At 29.8% G+C, this 26,922-nt stretch overlaps 1 protein-coding gene across 14 annotated transcripts in view; it reads right to left on the bottom strand.

Annotated features, from left to right (window-relative positions):
- The window catches only part of LOC118200022 (uncharacterized), a 97,846-nt gene that overhangs the window by 48,559 nt on the left and 22,365 nt on the right, over nt 1-26,922 (bottom strand). For 7 of the 14 annotated variants that reach the window (XM_035371937.2, XM_085810725.1, XM_035371933.2 and 4 more), the window contains 6 exons: nt 23,266-23,334; nt 20,281-20,343; nt 15,689-15,842; nt 11,364-11,509; nt 9,295-9,399; nt 4,542-4,706 (listed from right to left, as the gene is read on the bottom strand). In XM_035371937.2, coding sequence (XP_035227828.1) covers nt 4,542-4,706; nt 9,295-9,399; nt 11,364-11,509; nt 15,689-15,842; nt 20,281-20,343; nt 23,266-23,334 — 702 coding nt within the window. The remainder of the gene's footprint in view (nt 1-4,541; nt 4,707-9,294; nt 9,400-11,363; nt 11,510-15,688; nt 15,843-20,280; nt 20,344-23,265; nt 23,335-26,922) is intronic. The other 7 variants (XM_085810726.1, XM_085810729.1, XM_035371939.2 and 4 more) reach the window with 2 other exon arrangements.

Below are 26,922 nucleotides of genomic sequence, written 5' to 3'. Positions count from 1 at the left end.
ATGGTCCAAAATCATTTCTTGAGCTAAATTTTCTGCATTCTCTGATGTTCTCAAAAAAGGATCTTGTCTATCAAGGTCTTGACAATAACGCCACTGATCAAACATGACCACCCAGAGCATGGGTTATCATTAAGATCAACTTCATTAGCTTCAAATTTTTCAAATCATCTTCTGCACATTGTATTGGAAACTGCACCTCCAACAAAAACTTTCACTAAATATCAACACGCTTCTGTGGCATTTTTTCTTTGTTGGAATTTGTACAAATATAATGTTGTAAATGAGCTTTATTAGTAGCCATATTTGCACAATCGCATTTTCACTTAATAATGACACGACACTTTTGTTTCAAGTAATTTAGAAGAGCACATATGTATAAATGCAATGATAAAGAGAGATAGCCATATATGCCTCAAATGAACACTTATATGTGTGCTGAAATTTGAAATAACATTATCAGACAGAACTTTCTGGCAGGCCTTTTAGTTGTGTGGCAAACAACGTCACCAAAGAGTATTTATGCGGAAACACAGGTGCATACAGCACGTCTGATTTATGTGCCAAGTTCTGAATTTGAACTTGAGAGATCAGATATGGGAAGAAGAGAAGCCTATGTCTAAGTGCACTCAAAATCAATGGAATTTTATTCAAAATTCAAATCAATCTAAATGTTGCATTTTTGGTCTAATTTTAAATAACTATAATAAAAAAATCAAATCTAATCAAATCTAGCCACAACTACTTAACCTTCTCCTTATTCTGGATTTGTCCTTCTTTGGAAAAATCTAAAATGAGATTGTTTTCCTTACATTTCTTCCCCTAAGATTTAAACTTGGAAATTTTTGTGAGCTCTAACTGCTGCTGGTGAATGCTTGGGGGGGGGGCAATCACTCTGAGAAAGGTGTAGCATTATGATATGCAACTCACTTTCATCTATACTGCGTTACTTTACAATTTATTGTATTGTGTTAATAAAACAATTGATAGGATTTCATTTTTGGAAGAACTCTCAAGACAGTTTACAAGGTTATCTTTATTTCCCAATTATATTTCATAGATCATTTTTATTTTTATTATTATTACTGTTATTATTATGCATTAGTAATAGCTATTTCACCTTACACGAGTGTGGTCCAAACTTTAGTTACCCGAGGGTCAATCAAACGTTAGTATAGGAGAGTGAGGGCCAGAGACATTAAAGAAAGAAAATGAATTATATATAATTCATTTTCTTTTTTTAATAGATCTAGTTTAATAACTAGTTTAATAGATCACTTTTTTTACAGTCTAGAAATCAATGTGATGATTGGCACTGCTCTTTTATACAAGTTCATCAATTTCCACTGTAACGTCAGTAAGGCAAAGTCTCAGTTTCGATTCCAATGAAGCACTTTCAATGCAATTTCTCATTTTTATTTAATTTGTTTGATAGCAGAAAAAGCACTTTCACACACATATATACTGCCAAACAGTGATAACATTTGCAAAGAGAATTTATGCAGTTTGGGAAAACGTTATTTAGAAATCAGTTTCCAGAAATGTTCAGTGACATCACACTTTTTAGTCTGGTAGAACGGATCTGCCTGAAGATTACAAATTTCCATTTGAAGGTAGCAAGGCCCCTCACTTACTTCAATCTCCATGGGTTTGTTTAACAATGAAGATTTTGTTTCTAGGGAATCAAAATCCTGGAATCTGTTCTGGAACTCTTTCTTGATACAAGTAATTTCATGAAACAAACTAAAATTTGTGTCATTTTCTTCTTTCAGCTGCTGACAAAAATGGGATGTGTGCTGTATTATTTGCCTTCAGTGCAATTTGCATTACATTAAGTTTTTTGTGAAAGCCTTCAATATGTCCATAAAGCTGGGATATATTTTATTTTCTGCCTTGTAGTTTCAAGTCTACAGCATTTAGATGGGTTGTTAAATCCGTCAGAAAAGCAAGATTATTTAAATACTGGATTTCTTCCAATTTTTCTTGATACTCATGCCCAGTGTTTTCTTCTTTAAGGAAAGCAAGAATTTTATTCCTCAACCCAAAAAACTCTTGCAGACACTCTCCAGCACTTAGCCAGCGCACTTGACAGTACAATGAAATGTCACCATACTCAGCATCCAAACTGTCCACAAATGCAATAAATGCTCAGTGTCTCTGGGCTTTGCCTCATTAAAATTGCAACAGTTTTTATTGTCTGAGCCTTATAATTTTTATTATTTAATTATTATATTTAATATAATTATTTATTATTTATTATTTAAAGAAGAAAGAAGGGTCTTTTGTTTTTCCAAATGTTTAACTAAAATCTTTTTCCAGTAAAGAAGGGTGGGTAAGTGCCAAAAAAATAAATAAGAAGGCCGGATGCGGCCCTCGGGCCATGGGTTGCACCACGCTGCCTTACACTATTATATTGTTTTTTTATTAATGTTAAGACTGCTTCCATGAAATTATTTTAAGGACTTCGCAGTTTGAAGAACACTGGATTTTGAAAAAGTGATTATAAGCATACTTTCATTAATATTAATCCTAGACAGATACTATGAATTACAAAGTTTCATAAAATAAATGAAGAATTTTATTAATATAGATTTAGCTTTAGAGGCAGAAAGATTCTGCAAAAATAAAACCTTACTTTTGTATGATCCTATTATTAAAATATCCATTATGCTTTGTTACACTAAATGGAAAAGTTCAATATAATTAAATGCAAATAGCAGGATTGTTTTAAAACAAACTTACTTATTTAAATGTAATGATAATGTCAGTCATGATAATGACCTGTTTTGAAAAGAAAAGATTTAGTAGGAAACACAAAAATAATGCTGCTAATTTTGGTGATGGTTTAGCTGTCATACAGTCATAAAGAAGAATGATTTTTGGATATTCCAGATAGTCATGTGACAAAAGTTCTCACTTAAATTATTGCATTAAGGTGCTTGTATCTGCTTCTGCTAATGTGATAAGGCTTTTGGAAGTCTTTCAAAACCAAGCTTTAAGAATCATTACTGATGGAGTTAAAACTACCCCTGTGTTGACCTTACAACTTTTGACCAAAACTGAGACCATGATCAATGTGATACAAAGAAGGGCTACTGCTCTAGATAATAAGCTAGTCAGGCTTCCAAACGATGCTTTTTGGAATGACAATGAATTTAATTCAAAATGCAATTTGAAGACTCAGAGAAGTTTTATGCAATGTATCCGTGATATTAAATGTTACCAAATTATTAATGACTTGCCAATTGAGTTGCTTATTCCTCCCTACCTGTTTCATTACATGGATCTCAATGTCAGGTAGGATCTAACTAAGAAAATTAGAAAGTTGGATCTTCCTCATAAGGCCTTGTAAACGATCGCTTTGAAGACCATCCATAATCATTACTCTTCCGATAACTGATTACATGTCTATACTGATGGTTTGCTTTCTGATTTTTCATAAGGCAACTAGAGCTAGCATATTTAGTGAACTTTTTTGTTTTCACCTTCCAGTTGGAAATTTCATAACTCGCTTTGATGAAGAGATGGAGTCTCTTCTTATATCAACTGAACAACTTTTTATATGACAAAACTCCTTTAAAAGAGCTTTGATCTTTTCTGATTCTGTTTTTGTACTACAGGCTTTTCTTCTAATAAAGAGGTTGAGAACACCTGCATCCTAAGATGCAGGACTTTGCTTGAGAATTTTCATAATAGGGTATCATTTCAGTCAATCCCCCCCCCCCACTGTGGCATTGAGGGAAATGACAGGCCTGATTATCTTGCCAAAAAGAGATCTTCCATTCTTCAGAAATCCCTTTTGAAATTGCGAATCCATTCAGCTAAACCGGAAATAGCTAGGATTTCTAGGTGCTTTCTTCATGATACAGTTTAACATTTTTCAAATGGCAGAAATTGGAATGCTCCTTTTCTAGACCACAACTTTTTCCTGACTCACTTCATGCAGCTGCAATTGCAGCTTTTAGAATGTTAACTAGACACAATTGCCTCTGCTCATCTTTTTCATTTTAACATTGTGGACTCTCCTACGTGTTTTCTTTGTATGACTGGACAAGATATGATTGTGGACAGGTGCCTTGCCCTATCTCTTTTTTTTTGTGTGTGTCACGAGATATTAGACAGCCCGTTGTCTATGGCCTAATGACCAAACGACAGGCATTTGATACATAAAAAATAAAAATGTTCTCTGTGTGATACCAAAAGAGGAATTTGCCCATAGTTTTTAAGAAGTGTACAGTCATTGGCAAAGAAAGTGCATTGCAAAAAATCAATATACTTCGGAGGAATTCTTTTTAATATAGGAAAGAATCTTTTGTTTATGGGATTATTCACTGGACAGAGATTGTCATATCATTATATATACTACATTATTATACATATAAGTTATTATAAAGTGTATAAATACTACTTAACTTTATTTGACATTATTTATCACCGAAATTTTATTTGAATATTAGAAATATATTATATATAAAAACATTTATTTGAATTTTAGAAAATATTATTTATAAGAGAAAATATTTTATAAAAGAAAATTATATTACCTGCTGTCTAAGGCAAGATATTCTTCATAATTACCATTTTCTTCCATTATTTCTTCAATGTAATCTGGTATTTGATCAAAATTATCAGAAGCATCTTCAAGGAACATTTTTGGCAGATTTTTGCGTGGTGTATGAATAGACATTTTCTTACCTTCCACCTGCAAACTGAAACCAGAACATCCAATCATAAGCTTCATTTACATATCTAAAGTTTTAAAATTTTTTAGCAACATTTATAACACTGAAATGAGGAATATTAAAACCTTATCATTAGAATAAATCAATATTATTTAGATAAAGCAGAAGATGTATACAATATATTTTAAAATGACCAGTTTTAAATCATTTTCCAATTCTATGGATCACATCAGCTCATTTAGTTCAAATGTAGCCACTTTCTCATGTACAGGTAAATGATAACAGTTGACCATCTGCATGTGGCCAATTTAGATCAGTCCAGATCTGATCGCCTATGTGCAATCAATAAGCACTTTGCTGTAGCTCCTTCATGAGCACTTAGACCGATTCTCTCGTACTCCTAAAACCAACTGTGCTCCTACCACAGATGTAAGCTGCACCATCTGATGGAGGGCTGCAGCTCTATTCCCACATGAATATGATCGCTTTTATTTCAAACTTTTATATTGTAACTGTCAAAACATAGCCTAGTAATGGTATTAAATATAATGAAATAATATGATAGTTTATGCAATTACATTCATATCTCAAAAGATAAAATGAATTGAAATAAATACATTACAGAAAATCTATACTATGTACTATGTCGGTGGTTATATTTGCTTCTAAACAGCATTATATTTATTACAACCTAAAACACTCTATTGTGGTCTTAAAGGGAGCTCCTTAAATAATTAAACAAGTTTAAATAGCCTAAGGAAGCAAACAGAGATTTAGCATATAATTTTAATCATGTTATCTTATCTTTCATATACAAGGAATATCACAGATCACCAAAATCGCTTACAAAGCAAATCATAAAACAGATGAAGAATCTTTATCCAACTGATCCACTGCCATTCACAGTTCTCTAGTTTTATAGGGCTGTTAAATGGAGATGGTAGCTTTTTCTAGAAGATTCAAGAAAAATCCTTTGTAGTGTCTCAAAAAATCATTTTCTGGAAACTTTCAGAATGTTGCCAGGATTGAGAAAAATAGCCAACTGTTGCTAAGCCAGTGATGGAAACTGTTGCTAGAGCCCAGTAGGATGGTTTCTACCCATGTCTCTGATTCTAGTTACCAATCCTTACAATTCTAAAGTCATTCAACTTATAATTTACAGATCTACTATACAGAAAATAAAACACTCACAAATACAATAAGTAGACAAAAACTTAAGATAAACAATACATAAACATAAAATTGGCATACAAAAATGTTCTAATTAAATAAACGAATAAATAAAAAATACACAACAAAACTAAAATACATAAAAATTGAATTACAAAGAAATAGAAATATTTACAAAACATTTTGAAATAATCTACACCCAATGTAACTAAAATAAAGCTCAATATAGTCCTTCAATTTATTTTGAGACATACAAATTTTTGGAATCAAGTTTTAATGACAATAAATATATTTTTTTAATAGATAGTAGTCATTTTAAAAACTCTCAATTTTTCATCTGTATGGCAGCATCCATTATTTTGCAATAATAATAATAATAAAAAAAAAAAAAAAAAAAAAAAAAAAAAAAAATAGCTATACAAGGGTAAAAACATGCCTCTTTACTGAAAGTTAGATTGTTCTGATTAAATTCAAATACAAAACAAAATACTTTACTACTAAATTTATGGAAATGTTATAATGCACATAAATCTTTTCTAGCAGAGACAAGGTATGCTACAATAAAACTGCCTAACTAAACTAACTATCCAAACTAAATTGTTATTCAGATTTGTTATTTTAGAAAATTTTTAATGATTCATAAATTATATGTAACACTGACTGTAGATTCAAAAACTCAAATTTCTTTATATCCTGAGAAATTTCAGTATATGTTATTATTTATAAGTCTTTTTTTTTAATATTTGTTTAAAACTTTTGATTTGAAGACAACCCAAGAACTTATTATTGCAACAAATATTTTTAATTAATGCTATTCAAACTCTTAATATTAAAAAACAGGTCTGTTTGCTTTATTTTAAACAACTGTTATAAAACAATATTTTCTTATTTAAAAGTCTACATATATAAGATAGCAGCAAATAAGAAACAACAAAACTATTATTAACATTTAATAGGTAGTATTTAATAGGTTTAATGTAATTTTAACATAAAATCCGCATTTGTTAGCTGCACTTTATTATCTCATATTCATGCAATTACAGTGATTTACAGATGGCATACATGAAAGACTGGCACTCTGAAGTTTAACTGGTTTTGCTATAAAGTTAATTTGTAAATACATATATTTCATACACAGTGTAACAATGCTATGTAATAGATATAAATAATTTTAATGAAATTATATCCAAAATTGAAGCATTCTTTTGTATAATTTGACATAAAATGCTTGAACAAGATGAAGCTCTGCCAGAAAAATAATATTAAAGGGCAAAGTCAATTTAACTGGCTTTAAAGTCAATTTTAAAGGTAAATGGCTATATCGATAAATTTGCAAGACATCACCAAGCAGGTAATGGTTTTGATGATAAATTTTTGTTGCCAAATTTGGTGGGAAATCGCCAAAGTTTCCAAATTTGGCGACCATTTGGTGACATTTTGACCTGGTCCCTTTATAACTAACTGTAACTGGTATTATAATTGAATAACTAACTTGATCCCTCTATGTAACAGTAACTGTATCCAGCTCTCATACGCTTTAACTTGATCCCTCTATGTAACAGTAACTGTATCCAGCTCTCATACGCTTTCCAGTAATTTTGAGACATGAAGGTACAAGAGATTTCTCAGCAGCCAGAGGAATAAGACCAGACAGGCTGTTATTTTCTCAGTTGTTTATTTCAAAGCTGAATTTGGAGTATTGATATTTCTGTGTTAGCTTCACATTTTAGATGCATTTTGAAATTGTGTTGTGTTTAACATTTTTAGTAGTTTGAAATGTAACAACTAATTGTGTTCTGTGATACTGAGAAGAGCTGTACAGGTATTTTTGTAGAAAGTTCCAGAACTATAAAATGTTTCTTTGGTAAAATAAATTTTATCAAACCATCATCACTTTGCAAGACATTGCCTGAGGAGTACATCCAAGATCTCCAGGCATGGTTTGAAGAGACAATTTCGCACGACAGTGAGCGAAAGAGAAGATGAAGACGCAATACAACATGAGAGCTACAGGACATGAATTAAACGAAGGTAATAAGGTATGGTTATGGAATCCGATTTAATGAAAAGGACTCTCTTCTAAACTAGTCATTCTGGGACGGTCCTTACACAGTCCTAAACAGGTTGAATGACATCTTTAGATCCATAACTCATCAAATTGTAAGCCTAAAGTCATTCATTACGACAAGCTAGCCCTTACTATAGCCATAGTACACAGTCCTCGTAGTGTATATAATGCAAATAGTACACTTAGAGCATGGGCATATTTGTATATAAACTTGCAAATTTATGCATTTATTTATCAATTTAGTACATAATTTGTTTTATGTCATTTATTAAAACTATTGCTTTAGTACTACATTCATTTTCAATATTGTAAGAAAGGCTTCCTGTCCAGGGAATGTACTGCTCGAAATGTGCAGTCCTTGGGTAGGGGGCAATGTTACAAATTTTGTATATGCGTAAATAAATTCAGTGAAATTATATGAGAAATTGTAACATTTTTTTAAAAATAATCTAACGTGAAATACTTGAAAGAGATGAAGTTCTGCTGGATAAATATGATTGAAGAGGCAAATTTACTTAACATTGATGTAAATGGCTATCTTGCTAACTTGGCGAGATATCGGCAAGCTGGTGATGGTTTTGGCAACTTTTTTTTTTTATTTTTTTATTTTTTATTTTTTTTTATTTGCTGATAAACCACCAAACTTGGCAACCATTTGGTGACATATTGATTCAGTCCCTTTATAACTGTAATTGATATTGTAATTGAATAACTGTAATTTATCTCTACATGTAACTGTAACTGGCCCTCATATGACCTCCAGTAATTTAGAGAAATGGAAGGTACTACAGATTTCTTGGTCACTTGGGGAAAACTATATAAGACAGGAGAGGGCATCAGTTTCTCAGTTATTAGTTCAGAGCTGGATTTGGAGTACTGAGATATCGTTGCAGCCTTACCTTTAAGATGCACTTTGCATTGTGTTGTGTTTAACATTTTAGGTGGTTTGAAGTATAACTTTTGATTTTGCTCTGTGATACTGAAAATAGCTGCATGAATATTTTTGTGGAAAGTTTCAGAACTGTAAAATGTTTCTTTTTGCAAAATAAATATTATCAAGATATTATCGGTTCTGTGTGCATTCAGTCTATTATAAACCCATACATATACAACAATATTAATAAAAATAAACTTGGTTTCAAGCACGTTTGCTGACTTATTTTAGTTTAGAGCTAAATGTTGGAGACAATTATATTTAATACCAAATAACGAAGTTATTAGAAAACTAATTTACACTCAATAGTACATAAAATTGAGACACAATATTTTATACAATTTTCCAGCAATCTACAACTTAAAAACTCTTAAATGATTTGTTTCAATTAATTAAAAAAGTTATGCACTTAATGTTAAAGAAAAATTATAAATATGACCAACCACAAACTGGTATTTTCAGAGCTGCATGGTTTCACACTGCACTCGTTTGAAGAATATAACATAACACTATCATCTATAGGCTTAACAATTTGCTCTCCCTTTAATCTATTAAAAAAAATCTGAAATTGTAATTATGAACAAGCAACAGACTTCACGGCTATATTGTTAGTTCACATAATTTAACTATATTTTACAAAGCATATGTTAACAATACATATAGGTATAATTTAATGACAAGTTATCATTTGAATCAAAACATAATTATACATAAACATACAAACAAATATAAAAAAAATTATAAATTTTTTTTCAAAGTTGCAGATAATGTTTACTGGTATTACTAAAATTTTATTTACTATGTTAAATAAAAAAAAAATGCATTTGTATTGGAACCAGGAGATTTTTATAGTTTTACCAGGTTCTTCTCCATAACTATAGTCTAGTTACTTTAATATAGGCAGCTAAGGCTTTTCCAACCCTCTCTTATTTGTAATTGTAACACATGTTGTCATCACTGCACAGTTATTTTAATTCATCTTATCTGAAACTCTAGTTTAAGTCAATCTTCATTCATGCACTTTCCATTAAATGAAACATCCTAAATGGACATGAAGTGGGGAAAAACAATTACGGAACTTAACCACCTGCTGCAGCTGTTGTTAACATAGTTAGATGGCAAGATAGATGTGAGGAAATGCCTCCAAAGTGCCTATTCAAAAGTAACATATTATAGCATATGGAGATGACCAATACTTGCTAATTAATAACAGTTATGCTACAAGTTATATAAAACACTGATATCTGAGCTTAAACCATACATATATGCATGATTATACTTAATTTTTTTTCATTTTATTAAAAATACTGTCCATAATATTTTTTGACAATAAATTAACATATTTTTTGATGATTTTAATATGTTGATTCTAAAATATTCAATTATATGAATTTAAAATTTTAAATTAAAAAACAATGGAAAAATTTCAAAGCAATATTTTTACATTAAAATTCCTAAAAAGTAACAAATCAATCAAGTAAAAAAAAATAAATACAAATTAAAATATATCTACAACATTTACAAATTTGAAGAAACAACATAATCTGTTATTTGCTAGTATGGTAAAAAAATAAAGTTCATGAACTTCATAAACAAAAGATTCTTACTTAAATCAAGGAAAATGATTTATAGTACTTTGAAGTTGTTGTTTGCAAGACACTTTTTACATAATGACTTTAAAGTTATTGATTGGAGAAAAGTTCTTTTTCAATGCTGCATGACAAACCCTCATCACATGCCTTTGAATTATAGAATATCTAAAAATCTTTCTTCTTGTAAGAGCTCAATTTCAGTTGCAGAAACTGAAAAATGTCTGCTGGAATGAGTTCAAGTGAGTGCTGTGGAGATTGAATGCTCCAACTCCTCTATAGAGCATAAACTATTTCACGACAAGGGTCATATGTGGGTGAGCATCTTCATGAAGGATCTAAGTGCCTACTCTCATCACATTCTGAATGCAGATGATAGTTCATTTGGAAATGCATTTCTAACATATGCACTATTCTTCATACTATATGATGATGATCCAAAGCTTCTTTACTTTTTAAATGTTTTCTTCAGTATGAGAAATCAATAGGCCTGCTACTTCCAGCAGCATTTTCAATGGAAACCTGTCTATCCAGAAAATGTTTAAATAATTTATAAATGTACTTTTAAGATATAATTTCCATAAACTTGTTTCAGCATGTCATGGCTTGTTTACTACAAATGAAACAGAATTTTAAATTCGCTTGCAGCTCTATTTTATAGTCACTGCTATCTGCTTGAGTGAGAAATCCCTAATGCTTATTTCTATGCTGAACTCGGACAAGATCAAACATGGTATGAAGCATCATTTTTAAGCACTGTCATTTACCTACTACTATGCATGAGCATCTAGGACTTCATTCACCCAAACTTTATTGTCATACATAGTACAAACAGGCAAGCAAGATTTAAATGATAAACAATAACAAACTAAATATAAAATTTTAAAAATATGCATACAGAGGAGAATATGCAAGTGATATACCTTAGATAAGGAAATCTATCAGACCAATCACAACATTCTCGAAATAGTTCCTGATTTATAAAAGGAGACTCTTTTCGCTCATATAATGCATCTTCAATTGCTTCTAAAGATGCATTTACTTTGTTGACAGATTTTATGTCAAATTCCTATAACACAAAAGAAGAAAGAAATCTTAACATTGCAAATTATGACTGTTCGAATATTAAATATCAGAAATTTGCATTGTACTCTACTGTTATACACATGCCACACATTTTAGTGATACTATTGTAATAATAGGTGTGTGTATTTAATTATTTCTGTTTACATACACACAGTCCCCAGATGGTACTATTGTTGGGTCTCATGAGTGTGTTTGCCTTCTCTTTTACAAGTGCTAAAAACTATGGCAGATGAGCAACGAAAAGTACCCGTTAATGTTATAATGCTCTAGTTACAGGAATTTCTATTGCTAAAAAGCTTTAAAATGATTATTTGATTGATAAGTAACACAGGCTTCTGATGAGAAAATGTTTCTGAAAATTTCAGTTGTTCTTAATGTAATTTTAGCTCTGCATTCAAAAATGATATTATGAACTATGCATTAAATACCATTAAAAAAAAGGAAAAGAAGGGAACAAAATCTTAAAGTTTTCAGATCTTACATTAGGCCCAAAAGGGGCATTTTTTAACATTTTGTGTGTTACCTTTTTTTATTAAATATCATGTTTTTTGCATTTGAATGTTAAAAATTCAGTTCAACAGCAATATTGCAAAATAATTTTAAAATGAGCATTTCTTTAGAAACTCTGATACAGAGTCTCTCATGCCGGAGATAAAAATGTTTTTTCTTTCATACAATGTTGCCATTCCTTGCTTTTAAATCGTTGAGTTTTTTAATAAAAAATTCTCTAATGGCTAACAAAATATGAAATAGGTAATAAAATAAATTCCAAATTATGGCTTCCAGATGTCCACATTCAATGGAGGATTACGTTATTCAAAATTTGATGGCTCCATTGTTTTATCACAATGCAAAAAACATGCATTTATGCAGATTCTTCATTATTTCTTTAAATATGATACAGGGCTGCAATATTTGACGGCAACAATTTGACAAGTGTATGAACACAGAAAGTGAATTGACGCAAAATGCCAAAACAAAATTAATAGCTCTTCTGGACTAACGCCCTTTGGGCTAAAAATTATCAAAAAGCATGTACGTTAATATTTGCTTAATATAATTAACTTGAATATATAAGCAACGAATTTAGAATTTATTACAAAGCTTATGATAAATTACAAAATTTTAAATACTTTTTAACTTTTTGTTGACTTTAAGAAGCCTCATAGCTGCTCTTTTAGTAACGGGAGGGGGGGGGATATTCTTTTGTATCTACTGGCCATTTACTCATCATAGCTACTGACTCCAAAAACATTATAGAGATTAGAAATGTCTCTCATGTAGACACATTGTAATTTATCTACATCATAATTGTGAATAAATAATTTATTGGGATTTTTAAAGGCTATTTACATTGATACAAAAAGAAAAAAAGGGGTAGAGTTTTTCCATTCTACTTGGCCATGCATTTTTCAAGTCTCAAAAGAGTGACTTAAAATATATATTAGATTTATATGTTGCATTATTCTAACACATGTATTATGACACAAAATCAATTTTTTTTAATGATATGCCAATTTTTTTCTCTATATTTCAGTTATACAACTCAAATTATATCTAAAAACCTAATTTAGTAAAACTTGGTCAGAAACATACTGAGTAATCCCAAAATATAGTTTGGCACACTTTTTTCACTTTCTATGAAGAGTAATTCACTTGGCAAATTCTTAATTTATGTTAAACTTTTTGCTTTCCCTCTCTTTTAAATGTGTGGAAAAAATGTTGTGTTTTTTCTTTCTTTGAAATATTTTCATTTTATAATTTACATTTGTATAATACAATTTTTAATCCTAGACATTTTTTATTTTATTTTTAAAGAATTTTATTTTAATTATTTGATTTGCGCAACTGAATTACAGCAGTTCTTCAAATAGCTATTTAAAAAGTTTCTATTTATTCATTCCCATTGTGTATTTATTCACATAATCCTCTTTTTTTTTTTTTTAAAAAAAAATTTAATTTGACTTTATTGAATAGCATTTCTTTCAAAAGAATACTTTGTAACCCAAGATCCAGTATTCATCATGATACTCTAAAAAACTGCATTCAACATTAAAATAGAAAATACCATAAAGCAGGGTTAATATCCCTTTCAGTGAACCATTTTTAGGAAAGATACATAATCTACATTTTAATTAAGAATGATATGCATACAAAAAAATTTCCATCTTTTTATCACTGTGCTATTGCTTTGCACATTTTTATCATTCTACATTTAATTAAATAAAATATTATCCATATTTCCAAATAAGTTGAAATTCTTCATTTTTTAAATTGCATTTTTTTAAATAGCATAACATAAAAAGACTTATTTTATAATAAATAAAAATAAAAAATACATAAATAAATATTTTATCTTCTTAATGACTTAATGATTTTACATTAACACTAAAAACATTTTTGTGATATCCATACACTACTTTGTATAAATTACTGATTCTTCAACAAATTTAGGTCAGACATCTTATTCCAAATAGAATCAAGTTTCAATAAGAAAAAATTGAAGGAATACACACTTAAAAATTTTTGACTAACTGAAGATTAAGTAATTGAAGGTATTCACAGTATGGCAATTAAGGTATTTTCTCCCTCATTCCAGTATGCCTTCATTGCACACTCGGTGTGTATTCAAGAGGTCCAGGTTCATGTCCTGGCAAGGGCACTGCCGATTTTCCGCATTTCAGCATCAAAATACCCCAAAGATTCTACAAAGTAGTCAGAGTGTTTTAAAAAAACGGAAATGTTGCAGAGTCTACATTGATGCAACTTCCAAGCTTAATACAAATATGACAGGTAATTAAAAAGACAGCTTACAGAGGTCTGTTTTGGCATAGTTCTAAGAACAGAATGTTTTGCATTCCTTTAATCTCTTCCTTGTCAGAAAAGAAACTTTCCTTTGAAAGAATACTTTTGTAAATATACATAGTTTTTTAGAAGCAAAAGTACTGCAAGGAGACAAATAATGGAAAGCATGTGAGATCACTAAGTATACATACTTATTTCAGGAGAGAATGGCTCTGTGAAGTGGTTACTGACAGGTGGAAAGATGCATTATCAAGCAATAGAATGGTTTCTGACCAAATAACATAAGACTAAAAATCATTTGCCTAATTTTCGGCTATTTAAGTCAGCTACTCAGGCAAACATTTAAAATTACAGCACTGTTTTTATACCTCAGCTTGTAAGGCAAAACTAATGCCATTTCATCTAAAAATCTATTTAATCTTCCGGGAGTAAGTAATGCCAGGAAATAATCGCCTCAGCTTTAGGTTCATTTCTAAGAATACCAATGGAATGCAATAACAGCAAAATAACTGAATGTTCATTTGCACTGTGGTTCGGTAGGTTAAAAACTAATGGGTTCACAAAACTCTACTATGTCTGAGAATATAATAGCTTTAAATATTTGTAAATCAAATAGTAAATTAGAATCTCATACACTGGTTCCTAGTTTAAGCAGTCGCAATCTAGAAAAGGTTACAATATAAAACAATAAAATTATCACGAAAATGGTAAAAGTATATTTACGGGTACCCCTTGGCGATTTTTGGCGGTACATGGATACCGAGTTTGTGCAATTCTTTGACTTGTTATTTTGGCTTTGTGTAGCGGGAATTTTAACACCAAAAATCGCCAATACACAAAGACAAAATAATAAGTCAAAGAATTACACAAACTCCGTATCCATGTACACACTGACGTATTTTCACGTAAAAAAAAATCACAGAATTGCACAAACTATGCATTGCGCACTTCCTTGACTTTATCCATGTACACATCGACCTATTTTCACTTAAAAAAACATCAGAGAATTGCACAAACTTGGCACTGCGCAGTCCCTTGACCTTGTCCATGTACACATCGATATATTTTCACTTAAAAAGTCAAAGGAGCATCCAATTCTAGGTAAAAGTATATTTATGAAACATTCAACTACTCAGGTTACCATAAACAAAACCACAACTTGGCGATAAATGAAACAACAACTTCGCGATAATGCAAGAGGTACCCTTCAGACTCTAACCACAAAAATTTCATGGCCATTTTCAAATACAACATCTCATACAATGTATATTTAGTATAAATTTGAAATTAAATTCAGTCTGCATAGCTTAAAAAAAGGTTTGTATAATTAAAAGCATATAAAGATGAGAAAACTTACATCATTATGCCAAGAGCAAGAACTAGCAGTTCTAGTAGTCATATCTGAAAAACTTTCCAATGTTTCTCTATATATTTCATTCTCTGAGGAAAAACTGTTGTTATCTCTAGACCATAAAATTTCTGATTTATCTTTAATAAATAACTCTTCCTCACTATGAATATATAAAAGTTTAAATTAAGCACTTGATTAAATTTATACAATTAAGTACACATATATATACAGAAAACACATAAATTTTATTTATTTGGAAATTATTTTCAAAGACATCAGTAAAAAATACATTTGGACTTCTTTACATCATTATATAAATTTATAAAAAATGTTTTATTAAAACTTAGTTGCTGCTTTCCAAAGGGAGATAACAATCAAAGCAAAATATTTACAAATACAGAACATAATTCCAAAATACAACACGAAAAGTTTTGTAATTAGTAAATGATAGCCAACAACAAAGTTAAGTGATTTTTTTAGAAAACATGAAAGCAATAAAAGCAGTGATAACAGAAGGAAAATATTCAGGATATGTAGAATGTAAACTCCATTTCATTATCTTTTTTAATAAAGTCCCCCCCCAAATTATGCATAATTTAAAAGAATGATATCCAATGATTCAAGATAATTTTAGCCTTTCCTGAAGGAGGTTTTTTAGAAAATATGATTATCAATAATGTTCCGTACCAATATTTCATTATTTTCTCAAAAATACCAAGCTCTTTCAGATTTGACTGTCTTAGGGAGATGGTAACTAAGAGAAATTTCTCTATATTTAAATAAGTAATTATACAACCCATTTCAGACAGAAATATACACATTTAATGAGAGATGGAGACAACATTCTCTCGTCCTCACATATCTAGCATTAAAAGATACATCAAATAACGTTGTAAGATAGTGTAGCTGCTGTGGCTTAGGACATACTTACATAATTTACATACTTATTACATTATTTCTGATCCTCATCGCTTTACAGAAGAATACACACTTACAGACTGCACAGAAATTTATAAATGCACATTGAGAGACATCCAAATACAGTAATACTACAAAGAAGAGAGTTAAACGTTTAGAAACAAACTGGGTAAATATTGCTTAGAGTAGAGTAAGAGTAGAGTAATTCTTACTCTACTCTAAGCACTGGTTCTATTACATACACACACCCAAAAAAAGTGGTTTTTTTTTTTTTTTGTTTGTTTTTTGTTATATAATGAGACATAGGTCAGCTTTGAGTTTTGCAAACTTGTCGATAATCAAAGCAATACTTGCCACTAGATGACACTGTTTTAACATAAACTTGCAAAAGCCTTGAATATTGTTGCTGGGGATTTAAGGTGGTGTTCTTCGGTCAGTGAGCAGATGGTAAAATAATGGTTAGGAGTACCAATTTCTCCACAAACACAAAGATCAGTGTTAACATTGTGTATGTTAAAATATTTGGGAAACTGACCATGTCCTATAATAAAGCTTGTTAACTGTGGGAAAGTGATGCTGTGTTTGTCTACATGTGTGATATAGTAGTATGTACTGCAGCCTTGTTCATATTCATCCAACTCTGTTTGCCATTTGATTTGTGCCTTGCATTTCAGTTGCTTCTTCAACTATAAGTGTGACCATAATGCTGGTTGAAGATAATGAATACTTCCTGATGTTGCTTACTTGGCTGTCACCAGTTTTATTTCCACTCACCCTAGCATGCCAGTAAGCTTACTCCTCCATGCTAAAGAACTGGTGCACTGACAACTTTGTCTTCTATACATGTATATGGCCGAAGTGTTGTTGCTGGGGTGTTACAATGGTGCAGATGTATGTTTACACTTTACCCTTTAAGTGCTAGTTGAACATGTAGCGTTATCGCTAGCATTTCTTGATTCTTTGGATTATTCAACTCACCGAAGAAGCTTATGGGCGTGCAAAGATTAAATACTGATTGAATTACTGCTTTTTTGCTCAACATGTATATGCAATGGTGTTAAATCTGCCAGGACATTAACCAAAGCAGTTGTTGTTGTGAACTGCTTTTTTGCTCAACATGTATATGCAATGGTGTTAAATCTGCCAGGACATTAACCAAAGCAGTTGTTGTTGTGAACTGCTTTTTTGCTCAACATGTATATGCAATGGTGTTAAATCTGCCAGGACATTAACCAAAGCAGTTGTTGTTGTGAAAAATGCCATTGTGAAGTTTACAGCAAAAGGCTGCTGGATGCTGAGATGTTTTTCTTTACTTCTTTGCACCAGCTGGGTCCAAACTGGAGAAAAATATTTAACCATTCTTTCTATGATAGTTGAGTAGATAGTCTTTTGAATGTAAAAATTTCATTTCCAACTGTTTCCTTGGGATTGATGCCAAGTACATTGTTTCTTTAATATAAGGAATCCAAATCAGTCTCTGATCCCATGTAAGGCTGAGGTATTTTAATTCTTTCATGGTTTTTATCCTGCTATTGTTGATTGTGATTCCAGGTCTAATACTCCTCTTGACTCCCTTTTTTGAAATTATAAGGGCCTTGAATTTGCCATCTGAGATAGAAACTGAAATACACAATAAAACCCTACTCAACTAAAACCTGCCTAATCAAAAAAGTGCAACAAATGCAAAGTAACATTGAAATGGTGAGTACCCCCCTCAGAAATGTCATCTTTATCTATTTATATAAAACTTATATTTTTATGATGAAAATAAATAATTATTTTCTTGCATAAAATAATGACCTCTGTGCATTATAATAAAATATATCAAAACATAAAATCTCTATATAGGAGATGGGTATAGACGAAATGTAGGAAGTCTCCAGTTTGAATTGAGGAGGTATGAATGAAAAATGAGGTATGTGCTTGAGAACATTGGATTTGTATGTAACTTAAATTACTGAAGAACAGGATGTATAAAGTGATTATAGCAACAATAGCTACAGTGTAGTAGGCTGTATTTGCAAGTCGGGAACTACAACTGGGAAGAATTAAGATCATAAAAGAAAAATCAAATCATTACATTTAATATTTTAATAAGAAAGGAAAAAGCATAGAAAATTAAAAGACAGTATACAAAAAGGATTAATTTCTTTGACATTTTTATAGAGTAACAAAAAGCAAAGCGTACAAAAAGAAAATGAAAATAAAAAGTATATACATATGTTTTTTTATTTTATTTTATTTTATTTATTTATTTTTATTTTATTTATTTATTTATTTATATTTATTTATTTATTTATATTTATTTATATTTATTTATTTATTTACTTATTTGGTCAAACATTTATTTAAAGCTTTAGAATGTTCTGGATTGAAAGGTTATTCTTAGCCACTCAAATTATACATAGTTATTACTTCCTGACAGTCCCACAGCTTTAGTATTCTAGAAATTTCAAACATTTTTTTCCTAAAGTCAAACCTTCATCAAATAGTATGTTTTCAGCATTTTCTACATCATTATCTTCATGAATGATCAGAATCTTCTTGTGCTAGATTTACACAATATAATGACTTCATCATCACTCATTTGAAAGTAGTCTTTAAGTTTACTCAGGTTTCATGTTTATAATACATTCCATAATGTCTTTTTGAAATCTTTATTCACTATTCAGTTTCTCCTCATGAAGAAATTAATACAGTAGAAAATAAAACTTTACACAGCATTAGATTTAAGGCTGTGTGTATTTTAGAGTTTTGTACATTTCAAGTCATAAATGAAAATTCATTAACTTTTAACTAAAAAAAAGGAGAAGGGGGAAAAAAGAAAAATAAATTAAACAAAGGGACATAAAAGTAATTCTTTTTTACTTTCTTGCAGACACTAAATTTTTTACAGATTTTTAAGTGCATATTAAATACATTACAATTTTAAAAAAAAAGGGCAAAATATTAAAAAAGTATATTTTTCACATTTTTCAAACATCTGTTTACAACTTTTAGGAGCTTTAAATTTGAGTCCTGCCCCTATATTACATATACTTATTACTTCAGGATTAGTTATGCCATTCTGTTCTTCTAAATTCATTTATACCTATTGCCAACCTACATACACAAGTAAGAAAAGTAATATTTAGGTCACAAATTCAATATTAAATTTTCAATGAATAAGCACAAAGCTATGCAAAAGATTTTATCACAGATGTCTCAAAACCTTTTAATCAGCTTTACAATGTTCAAAAATATGTCACAACTTCTGATATTGATAAAAATTAAACTCTTGATGAAAAATGGTGTAATTTTTTCAAAAGTATCAATAGCATAGAAACATTCAGGAACTTCTCAAATTTTGTCAATTTTACTTTGCAATACCCTACAGTAATGCAGTGACTAAAAGAGCACTTTCTCTAACCAACATTCACTAGACAAAAGGCAGAAACTGCCTATTAATATGTTCAGTTAAGTGGATCATTACAGTTAAATATAATTTCAAATATATGACATGAAGAATTCTAAAAATACTTATTGCAAGAACATAATACAATACTTCAGTTAAATGTAAATGCTGTAAAGCGAGAAGCATCATTCTATTCCAGACTAGTAACCAACACACTTTGATTATTATTAGCACTATGACAATATAAACTGTTTTTAAAAAATTCTAAAACAACAAGAAGTCTTACTTTTCTTTATGAAAAGCTGTGGTCTGCAGGTCTGTCCAGATATTGGACACTCCAGAATTTGTACTGCAGTTATAATGTGTTAAAATGCATTAATAATAATAATATAACTTCTATGCTACACTTTTAAGTTACAGAAATATTGTGCTCTTTCTGTTAATTCAAATGCAGTATAAAAACAAACTCATACACAAAGTTTAGACAATATAAATTTAGGCAAAGTTTAGGCAATATAAATTTGAAATATAAAGTGGCTCACATTTGTTTTCAGACACTTGTATTTTTTAAAGTGATTTGCATATACATCTTGTACTAAATATTGAAACATAAATTAAAATTCAATTTTTTTTCTGATATACTATTTTTTCTGTATTTTAAGCCTTGTTGCAAAATAAATACAATCAAAATATTCCTTGTACTAAAATATAATTTGTTTAAAAAGTGTTAATCAATATTTGCATAAGTTGGATACTTGCATTAATCAATAATTTGGATACTCAAAAATTTTTGTTAAAATGTTTTGCTAGTCAATGTTTCTTTTTACAGTTTCTTATTTTAAATGAAAATGCATCATAAGAATTTCCATCTGCATTTGGAAAGCATTACCTTGTTTAGCAAAATATATTAACAGCTCCATATCTGAAGTAAGCATGACAAGATGCTACAAATTAACAACCAATGCTGTTACAAATTTAATAATTCATCTTTTTAAAGAAAGTAAAAATATTCCAAATATCCAAAAATTCCTTGATGTAAATAAAGCGTTTAACTATGTTTGATGTAATGATGAAGATCGTGTCGGACTGCTGAAAATGTACTAGAGTCTGGAATACATTCCATGTTAACACCAAGGAACTGCAAATTTATTCTTAAAAAAATCAAACAACACCTAAAAATTAGAACTGTAAAATGTTCAATACATTTAGAAGAATGATTTACAATAAAAGTTAACTTTGAAGCTTTTAGAATAGTAATTTAGGGTACATGGACAAAATGGGTGATCAGCAAGAAGAAAATTCTTCATCAACAAGAAAACAAGATAAATACACCTGATCCTCACAATATCTATAATAAGCAACGATTTATTACATTGGAACATTTAATATATTGGGTCCTAGAAATGAATTAATAGGTGGAAAAATTTAAATTAATAATTGCATTAAAGAATCTTATTACTTTATGTTATGTACAGGGGTAGAGGCATAATGATTTGGGGATGTTTTGCAGCCTTTAGAATTAAAAACTTAGTGTTTATAAAAAATAATATTGATTAGTAGAAATATATAATATTCTCAATAAAAACTGAATGCATATGCAAAAAAAAAAAAAAAAAAAAAAAAAAAAACAACTTAACTTAAAATGCAAAATGCATTCAAATTCTATCAGAATAACAATCTTAAGCATACAGTCCTAAATGTTTGCTTGTGTTTATGTGCCCAAATGTTTACTTGCGGTTTCTTAGCCCTAAAATGTTTGCTTGCAATTATACAACTGTCCTGTTATACAACTTATTAAAACTTCTCCATAGTCTTTGGACTTAAAATCCAAGGGATGTGTATGGAATGGGTTAGAGAAAAGAATAAAGATATAAATGATAATTCTTCGAAAGCTCTATTAAAATCAAGTCTTACATAAGAATGAAGTTAATGGAACATTCTTATATAAAACTTAAGTCAAAGCCATGCTAAATCCATGAAATGTGTATAGCTAAAGGAACATCCAACAACATACTGAATAATCCGCTATTTTGATGTTTTTATTAAATATAAACTGTTTATTCAAACAGCCCAAATACTCATGGGAGTAAATTTCCAGAATGTTTTTAATATTTCATTCTCTTTTTTTAAAAGCAAATATGTTTTGAATAACATTTTTCACAACAAGCAAATTTTAAAAATAGATGACATGTGTGAAAGAAAAATAAAATCATTTCGTTAATACTTAATGACAGATATTTAGAAATGTAACTAAAAAACATAAGCATCCTATAAATGTAAACTACTGCATGTATTAAAAGTTAATGCTAATCTAATGTACCTTCAATATCTTCCTTGTCAGTTGGGGCATTTTCGAACTAAGAAAATATGCTAACATTAAAAAGAAGATAAGTCTATTGCTGTGAGAAAAAATCTGGTTTGGTTGCTTCTGCAGAGAAGAAGAAATTAAAATACTTCCTTGGTAAAAAGTTCACTGTGATTAGTCCCCAAACCTAGCAAACTTATTTACCTAATCTCTAATGAATAAACCTAAAATGTCACCTCTATGTAAAATGTATATGATTGTCCCTTTAACAAGAAAGTACAAAAATTAGTTTCTGAGTTGTTAATTTGTTAATAATAAATTATCTATATGGAGAGTTTGGGGAAACTATTTGCAAGTATAGAACACATAAGGTTGAGACATATCTCACCCAGAAAATACCTACATCTACATTTACTGACGTATTACGTCAATCAAAATTTGCATTATGCTAATAAATTCTTCAAAAAAATTAATATTAAAAAGAAAAACATGACAAATTGCAAAAAATTACACAAAAGAAAACTGCTGCATATCCCGTACAGATTTTCTCATTCAATGAGAAATTTTTTTCAAAAATAATTTCTGAAAGAAGAAACTTGCGGTTATTTATGACTGCATTCTTTTTTTTAGAGGGGGGAAGTAAGTAAGTTGTCTTTTTGGGGGAGAGGTACTACCCTAAACTATAATACTATTTTATTTGGATCATACATTTTCTGACCACAACCAAGGAACAATGCTTTCTTATATCAAATGACATGCAGAAACAGGTTTGCTCTCAAATGATTAAATTATGAATTCGTAAAAATAGCTACATTTCTATGCAAAAAAATATTTTAACATAGTAATCAATGTATAAAAATACTACACTTAATTATTTTCTATTTATATATTTAAATAAAAGCTAATCTAACATCACCGCCTATTTTAACTGCAATACAATTTAGTCTCAAATTTCTCCTGCTTTACCTTGACATATCCAGTTTCCAGTTTGGAAATAAATTATCTCCATATTCATTAGATGAGTCTAAGAATGATCTATAAATAAAAATTATTTCCAGAATTAAGATCTCAACAAAGTTTTTAAGCATTATATGTATGTATATAATTATTATGATTATAATATGCCCTAATAAATAATTATTATGGGGGTTTCCTGTAAGAAACAAGAGATTCAAATTCCACTAATTATTGAAATTTTTATTTTAATATATACTTCAAATATTATTGTTTTGATGTATGTGTTTTTAACTGTTGTACAGGCATCATTCCTAGCCAGGATATGAAAATGGTTACCTATAACATGCTTGAAATAAAGTAACTACAACCTTTATTTTCTATAATGCTGGTTTTGACACGTAAGCTCGCTCACAAAGCCCTTTGAAATAGAATAGAGAAATTCATAAAAATAGCTTCAATGCAAGAGTAAGGGTTTCTATTGAGAAAAAGTCGGTACACTTCTGTTATTGGAACCAGATTGAGAAATTTATGTATGCATGCATGTACGGATGAATGTGTTCCTGCATTGTATGTATGTATATAAGCATCCATCTATACACACGCACATACACACATATACATGTGCATATATACATACAATTGGAATCTGGTCCCATTAACAGAGGAGTACCAAAATGTCTAACTTTTTGCAATGGGTTTAAAAAATGGACAAAAATTTAAAAGGTGATTATTATTATTATTATTATTGTAATCAGTTAATTAGGAAGTGGTGAAACACAAACTTATAAGTACAGGTTGAAGGAAGGCATGGAGGATGCCTAATACTACCCGCTTCCATGCGGGTAGTATTAGGCATCATCAGGTCTTGCTAATTGCTAAACTTCCGCCCCATGCTGAATCACTGGAATTTTGAGAAAGAATGGCTGGGAAGAGATCCCAGGGTCTATCATCTCTCTTCCTCTACCATCACTCTCTCAAAAGAATGAGCATTTTCTTATACTCATCTGTTTGCATTATTACATACTTTAAAGTGTCCATGCCTTCTTTGGGATCCAAACTTGGGCCCTTCGGTACCACAGTCAGTGTAACTAACCATTATCCCATCTGGGCAGAGGCACAAACAAAAGCAGGACAGCACTTAAAGAAGTATAGTGCTAACATGATACAGAATAAGCGGAAAAAATCTTGGATACTTATAGTAATTACTCAAAAGAACAATTGTTAACCATGATGCATGCTTCAACGCATCATCAAAGTGAATCCTGTACATTTTTGCAAATAACACTTGTATAACATGTTTGTGCCAAATTTTCATAAAATCTCTAATGGAATGTTTTTGAGATGCTCCCACAAAAGGTCAAAACAAAGACAGAGAGGAAGATCAGTGTGCTAAATCCATTCATATGAAAATGTAATGTTACCTACTCACACATTTCATAATAAAAAATGGGCAGTCATGTTGGAACTACCTGCATCCTTAGTTGGCTGCTGGAACATTCTGCAGCTAATTCGGTGAGTTGTTTTTCAAAAACATTTGCAGAGTATATATGTATTCATTTAAGACTAGCTTAACTGAGTAGTAGATTCCTGTCTAAACATTCATTCAGAACTACTAATTGATTGACATACTGTGTGAATTTATGGTTGCTAGCATCATGCATGTTAAACAATCCATCACAGGTGAAATCAGTTTTATCAATGCGTAGGAAAGATGCAGGAAAATGTGATTGCCAAATTGTTGGCCACGAGCACCAGCAGGGAAATTCCTGATGAAGAGGAAAATCCAAGCCTTGTGCAGACGAAGTCTTGACTTCCTCCAACTATTCCTCATGTAACACTTTCTATACAGTGATGCGAGCCACATCAAGGCTACAACATATAACTTATGTGCTTAGTTCTGACTGACTTTTCACCATGAGTAGATTGGTCTTTATAATATCTGGCATTCTTATCATGCTTGAATAATCTGTACCATCTCTGCCAGTGAGAAGGGATCCTATCTCACATAATTGCCAGAATACTCAGATTTTTTCAGTTGGGAACTGGTCCATTGAGAATATGCTCCTTTTATAATGACTGCATTTCCAGAGTACTGCCATCGAGAGTGTCACAGGAAAATGTACATCAGCCTTCTCAGCACTGAAATAATGATCTATGTCTTTAGGTATCAAGGTTGCAAATGACAGTCAGTGTGAAAAATGCTCTTTTATATCCTCACTGAAAAGCATCATTTGATTTCCTATATAATATGTATTCCACAAAGAAAAATATTTATTTTGATTTGTTCTACTTATTTTTACCCATCTTTTTTTAAACACCTTGCATAATATCGGTAGAGTAAAAACTTTGATTAATACAATTAAGGTTACTAAATTTCGAAGTTTGAATTTCAGGACACTGTATATTTAATATTTATTTTTAACAAGTAAATTATTTTATCGTTATTGTTATTGTGGTGGAAGTGGTATGTAAGTCCAAATACATACATACATACATACATACATATATATATATATAATATATAAATTTAAACAAATTTAAATTCTTAACAAATACGTATAAAAGTAAAAAAAATTTAAATTCTAAAAAAAGGAAAAAAGCCAAAATAATTTAAAATAATTTTAAAAAATGTGCAAATATGTAAAAGATTTAATTCTCGAACTAATCTACAATATCATTTAAATTCAGAAGCATAAGTTAATCAAGTGCAAAATCTATATTTTTATATTATATAAAATAATATTAAAAATATAATTATATAATATATAATATAATTTTATAATTATATATATATATATTATATTATATAATTATATAATATAATTTTTTTCATGGATAGATTTTGTACTTGATTAGCTTATGCTTCTGAATTTAAATGATATTGTAGATTAGTTTGAGAATTAAATCTTTTACATATTTGCACATTTTTAAAAAAAATTATTTTAAATTATTTTGGCTTTTTTCCTTTTTTTAGAATTTAAATTTTTTTTACTTTTATACGTATTTGTTAAGAATTTAAATTTTCATTCCTTGCAGCAATGCACAAAGAATATTTAATTAAATATATATTTAAATTTAAATTTTTTAATTAAATTCAATTTATTCTTATATAATATATAATATACATACATAAAAATAACTAATTTTTGTTTTATTTTTAATAGTGATCCATTATAGTTTTTTTAATAAATAAAAAATAAATTAAAATACAGTATTCATTCTTAAACAAAATAATAAATTTGTAACCTTCTAAATTATTTTGATGAAGTAGACTAATATTTGTCCAAGGCATGAATATTTAGAGAACATCATCTTCTTTTTTGATCTTCTTATAAAAGCCTATACAATTTTCATCAAAATTTATTTTGGTAATTAACATACACTTCAAAGTGTTCACTTTAAGCTGTGTCTTATCACTAGTTTCAAACTGTTCATAATGCTAAATGTGCCTCAAAGTATCCTTTTTCAGCTGTGTCTTATCTACTAGTCCCAAAACTGGTCATAATGCTAAATACTTGTTTGATCACAGCTTTAGAGCCGGGAAGATAAAGACAAACTACGGCACTTTTAAAATATTTGAACAAGGAATCTGGTTCTTATTAAAATATGCATTTACTTCCATCCATCTCTGAAATGGGCACATGTTATTTTTTGACCATTCCAATA

Source organism: Stegodyphus dumicola, chromosome 2 (genome assembly GCF_044657685.1).
Source record: "Stegodyphus dumicola isolate Sdum_Otavi_A_Nest chromosome 2, ASM4465768v1".
Taxonomy (NCBI): domain Eukaryota; kingdom Metazoa; phylum Arthropoda; class Arachnida; order Araneae; family Eresidae; genus Stegodyphus; species Stegodyphus dumicola.
This window is presented reverse-complemented; position numbering and strand designations above follow the sequence as displayed.